Source organism: Sinocyclocheilus rhinocerous, unplaced genomic scaffold (assembly GCF_001515625.1).
Source record: "Sinocyclocheilus rhinocerous isolate Xijiao unplaced genomic scaffold, SAMN03320098_v1.1 scaffold2735, whole genome shotgun sequence".
Lineage (NCBI taxonomy): Eukaryota > Metazoa > Chordata > Actinopteri > Cypriniformes > Cyprinidae > Sinocyclocheilus > Sinocyclocheilus rhinocerous.
In genome coordinates this window covers 16,359-22,091 of record NW_015652156.1, presented here as the reverse complement: position 1 = coordinate 22,091, position 5,733 = coordinate 16,359, and the positions used below count along the sequence as shown (strand labels likewise).

The 5,733-nt window shown below is 35.9% G+C and overlaps 1 protein-coding gene across 1 annotated transcript in view; it reads right to left on the bottom strand.

Moving 5' to 3' along the window:
* Nucleotides 1-3,438: 3,438 nt before the first annotated feature.
* LOC107713865 (probable Bax inhibitor 1) overlaps nt 3,439-5,733 on the bottom strand; it is a 10,846-nt gene continuing 8,551 nt past the window's right edge. Inside the window, exons 8-9 of the mRNA XM_016519507.1 lie at nt 3,851-3,926; nt 3,439-3,744 (exon numbers count right to left, since the gene is read on the bottom strand). Coding sequence (XP_016374993.1) covers nt 3,721-3,744; nt 3,851-3,926 — 100 coding nt within the window. The 3' untranslated portion in view covers nt 3,439-3,720. The remainder of the gene's footprint in view (nt 3,745-3,850; nt 3,927-5,733) is intronic.

Genomic DNA, 5,733 nt, shown 5'->3' with positions numbered 1-5,733 from the left:
AGAGAAATCACTGGGTCTGGGGTACAGAACAGGACAAAGCTTTCAAGGAGTTAAAAGCAGAACTTGCATCTACTCCTGTGTTAGCCATGTATGATCCTGAAAAAGACATCAGTGTTTTCTAAAAGTCATATAAATGCTAACTTTCAGAGAAGAAGAAAAAAAAGCTGTATGTGAAAATCCTGTTCTGTTACAGAGTTCATAAGCTGTAGGAAAAAAAACAGTACTTGTAACTTGTAACGTACATGCTAAAAGCGTTGTTGTAATATAGTAAGAAAAGAAAAAAAATATGTTCCAATATGTTTTTGAAAAAAAAAAAAGGGAGATGTGTGATATTCGCAATTATATGGTAATAAGTGGATTGCGTAATGACAGGGGAGGAGCTTAGGCTGGGTAGAGAGAGAGGTGTTGATATGATGGCGGCTATTGACAGAAGATTATTAAACTAAGTTCCTGCAAGTGATGGACTCACGCGTGATTTTCTGGTAAGAAAATACGACAGATATCACACTATAGAGACTGTGTCTGTTCCCCGAACTAGAAAATACAAAAAAATGTTCAAACCAATTTAAGGGTAACAATTTAATTTATGTTTAACAAATAAAAAACAGATGTAATACGGATAAACAAATGATAAAGCTTGGCTTATTGAATATTTGATCCCTTTCTACGAAAGCGCTTTTTGTAAATTAGGCTATATGATCACTTGCAGCACATCTACATTTGAAATAAAGAACTTGAGCGTGCAAAAAACGTGACATGTGAACGGTCCTTAGGTTAGAGGTCTGCGCGGGACTGTTTTTTAGTCCCGCTCCCGCAAGGTTCTATTCCGCACCCACCCGCTCCCAATATTCACTCTTTGTTCACCCGCAGACCGCTTAGAATAATTTTCATCCCGACCCGACCGTTCCCGCTAAATTTAGATCTCATTTCCAGAATCTCACATTTAAATTTCCACCACTGAAAGAGAGATAACAAATAAACTATGTAAATAATGTACTCTGCAAAAAAATGTATTTGTTATTTTGTAGAAACTTAAGAAACTTATTTTGTAGAAACTTAATTTGCTGTAAACTTGCTTTGCAACGATTTGTATCGTGAAAAGCGCTATACAAATAAACTTGAATTGAATTATTTTATCCGTCTTGTCAAGATGCAATTCGTTTTACATTTTGCTATCAACACATTAGGAAAAAGTGTCGCAGAGAAAAAAATATATAAATAGAAGCTTATTTCTTATTTTTATTGGTCTTGTTAAAATATATTTTTTTTTACATTTTGCTGTCAACCCAGTAGGAAACAAAACAAAAAACAAATTCGACATCTGTCATTTAAAATTATAAGCAAAATATGAACAAAACCGTTGGCTTGTAGCCATTGCGAAATGAAATAACTTTTTAACAGAACAATTTAACATCCCTGAGAAGAATGTCCCGAGTCAGACTTGCCTGATGTGGGTTTCTTAGCAGTAACCTGACCATTTTCCAGTCCAAGTTGAACGTCCTTCAAGGACAGCACATCCACACTTTGCTCCATCCTTATTCTGCTCTGTCACTCATCGACAACCTGCCTGTTCTGAGGGCCGTATATTTGCCACCGGTTTAGCTTGCTCTGAGGACCGTTATACACATGCTGCGCAAATAAAATGCGTGATGCAGAAAGTGCTGGTCCATGTGTGCAACATGTTCATATCAGTCCTGAGTGCAGGCTGTACCAGTGGTTAATAAGAATGTGTATGTTGTTCTGAAAGGACGTCGGGAACGGGATACACAAATTACACTAGAGTTACTGACCACTACCGCTTTTTATTCGGGAATTTAATCCCGCGTCGGGACAAGATTGTCCCGCTCTCACAAGATTGAATGCACGGATCCAATACTGATACACATGCGTTTTCTTTCTCAACTGTTTATGAGGATACTCGCCAGGATGGCCATTTTGACATCACATTTTACAAGCCACGCCCATGATTGTTGACGGACACTTCCGTATTAGCAGAGACCCCCGTTCAGACCTTGATTAGCTTGTTCAGGTGTGTTTGATTAGGGTTGAAGCGAAACTCTGCAGGGCTGCCGCTCTCCAGGACTGAAGCTCGCCACCCCTGCGCTAGAGCATTAAAAGCATTCAAGTAAAAAATGTCTTCTTATTAAAGCTATAGACGTTATTCAGTCCAGAGCAGTGAGTGATTTTCTGGTTTTATTTTATTGTTTGGGTCATATAGACCAATTTGGAGTAGACGTCACAGTTACGTCACTTGCAGCTGCGTGCGCATTGTGGTGGCAGAAAAACACTGGTAACAAGTGGAGGGAAACGGGTAAGATCCATGGAATAACAGAAAAAAATATTTTGTGCCTTTGGATGTCAGAATCAGAATGCAAATCATTTTCATTTTCCTGTAGTGAAAGGCCTCCTGAAGCGAATCGATGCGTTTTTGTAAGAAAAATATCCATTTTTAAAATGTTATAAATACTTTTCTCTCACTTCCGCTGACTTTCATACATGCAAGCTGTAAAGGCACAGTCCTATTCTGGAAAAGGGGGCGGGGAGCAGAGCTCATTTGCATTTAAAGAGACATGCACGAAAACAGCCCGTTTCTGCTTCCATTCTAAATAGGTATTTTCAAAATGATATAATAAATGATATGTGGGGTATTTTGAGCTGAAACTTCACAGACACATTTCTCTCCCCATTATTAGAATGCACAAATTATCGGATGATACGTTTTTCGGTTGTCTGACAAATGTTACATCGTGTTCATTTCATCTGTGGCAAAAATTGTGTGATTGCAACAACAGGAAGCAGTTTATTTCTAGGGCTGCCTTTTCAACTGATCCTCTGACTACAAGCATCAGAAGAATTGAGCATGCTCAATGTAAATTTATCAACAGAAGGTATAATATAGTAGTCACAGGAGCACAAATGCAATCTGTGGCACCATTTATTGACATAAGATGCACAATATTCATGAATAAGATAAAAATCTCATCTGTGATCTCACTGATAAATGCATTAATGTTATACTTGACTAAATTAACAAAATTGGCACTAGCAGCTTCAAAAGCAATTTAATGTGACATTGGCAACAAAGAAAAAATGTAAATGAATTAACGCAATAAACACAAAAAAGCAGTTTAGTGAAGCACAACTATGTTATGATTAGAAGGTATTTATAATACACAATTTGATATAGTTGAGAGTATAGGTAAGAAAGTCTTCTATCACCTAGCAATAACAACTCCATTACACTCAAAAGTTTCTATTGTATGTACAATATTAAATCAGTTAGTTTTTTTTTAATAAGAGACTCCATGAGATTCCTTTTCTACAGATCTCTAATTTCTGCCTCCGAGAGTTGCAGTAAGTCAAAGAAATTAAAGTCCAACCTAAGCTTTTAAATAAGATTTCTAAATCTACAGTCAAACAACATTAGGTCATCACTCCATGAGATTCCTTTTCTACAGATCTCTAATTTCTGCCTCCGAGAGTTGCAGTAAGTCAAAGAAATTAAAGTCCAACCTAAGCTTTTAAATAAGATTTCTAAATCTAGTCAAACAACATTAGGTCATCAGCTTGACAACATATCAAAAGCCCAGTAGCAATTTTCAAACATAAAATTAAGACACTATATCAAATCACATAAAATATAATCAAACTATGTAATCAGATTCATATTGAAGCTGCTGACATGTATTCAGCTCACAGATGATTTCACTCTTATGAGAATTACTTCTTATCCTTCTTCTTTTCCTAAAAAATAAAATAAAATAAAAGTTACACATGGAACAAAACAGATATAAATAATGATTCCATTATTGACAGCACAGAGCTGATGCAGTTATGATGTTTCAAATACCTTCTCATTCATAGAGAGGATGATAACAAGCTTTCTGAAGATGGTCACAAAGTCCAGGAAGAGGTCAACACAATGCCTTCATTTAAAAACAAAGAACAAACAAAAGCCTTGAAGCGTACACACAAAAAACAGTGCCATTTATTCCTCTTTACATTCCTTTTTCATTATGCACCACCTGTGGATGGTTCATTATAATAATAATAAATAATATATATTTTAGATACAATTAAATGGGACAGAATAAAGCAAACAAGTATTCTAAGTATATACTGGACTTGTGTAAAAGAAAGATCAGTGATCTGATTTAGATAATATTTTACTCTGTAAAATACTAATACAAACTAGGAATGCACAATATTTGATTTCTTTTCTTCAGTTTATCATTATAGGCTGATATTGGGTATTTATTGGCAAGTGTTGGACACTTACCTGTGGACCGTTATTTAGGACTATTCAAAATGAGTTTAAACCCAATTTATAAAAACCCAAAACAACATTAACCCAATTTACATTCACACAATACATGGTCCTCATGTCAAGCAGTTTAAAACACCTGGGTTTCTGCTGGACAGCACTGCTTATGTGGTCATGGAAATGCATAAGCTGTTCTTACATTTACACGTTTACAGACGCAGTACATAAACCTGAATGCTGTTTTCTTGTATTAAGAAATGCTGCTGTGTGAATTAAAGAAACAGTTCACCCAAAAATGAAACAAAAAAATACTTTCATGTGTGAAGGCCTGATATACTTTCATTCTTCGCTTACGGGTAAAAGGGTCAATATAAGCAAGCAGCGGTTAACTTTTAGCAAACATCCTGACGCTGCTGAGAGCGAAGTTTAGATGCATGTGTAAATATATGCTGCACGCTTTCCTCTCAGTAACAAAACAAACAAACAACAAAAATGGCAGCATGGGAAAACAGCAGTTAAGAAAGCATCTGATCATAGCAATGTGGATGTTTGCATGAGCTCTGCAATCGGCGCTACAGTAAAGTCACTTCATGTCATATTTTATAACACTTTATGCAGAAGACTGCTTTAAAGCAAGCAGCTTTACAGTATTACACATGAAGAAGAAGTGTCAGTGTTGCATTTGGTTAGAATTACAACTTGATTTTCTGCTATAAAGCAGCTCTATATGTAAATCAATAATGTACAGAAAACTCAATATTTTAAAGGGGTCCTATTATGCTCTTTTACAAAGGCTTGATTTTGTTTTGGGGGTGTACTAGAACAGGCTCTCATACTAGGTTAGGTTAAAAACACAATATTTTTCACATATTTGACATTATTACAACACCTCTCGGCTCCCCTCGGAGCCTGGGCGGGAAATGTCATGCCCCTTCCCATAGCCGCCTGCGAGCTTCAGTGTAAATATTGCATCAAAATCAAATCAATTTGAGCGCGATTTAAACCCGGATGATTGTAACCACTCTAAGTTTGTCTCCGACATAGTGATAACACTCGTTGCCTTCTCTAAAGCAGCTCAACCAGGTCTCGTCCCATTCGTCGATATTTGTGATATCACAAATCCCGGAAAATATGCATTGTAGTCCAAACGAGTCGCTCGTTGTAGTTTTTGAAAAGTGATTTCTGTTAAATAAAATATCTCCTTTTGAAGTGGACTTTGAGCTTTGTAACTTTGCAGATCTTTTTTATTCTCAAACAGCAACATTACAGACTAAATAAAGTTGAAAAGGTGAAAAAGCATAATAGGACCCCTTTAAGAAATTGCAAAAGCTGAACAATAGATCAAAGAATATTGATTAATTAATTTGTTGATTTTTTTCGTTCTAAAAATTGTTTTAGATTAATTCATTTTCAAAATAATTGTTTGTTGCAGCCCTAATAAATATGCAGCTTCTCCAGATGTTAACTGA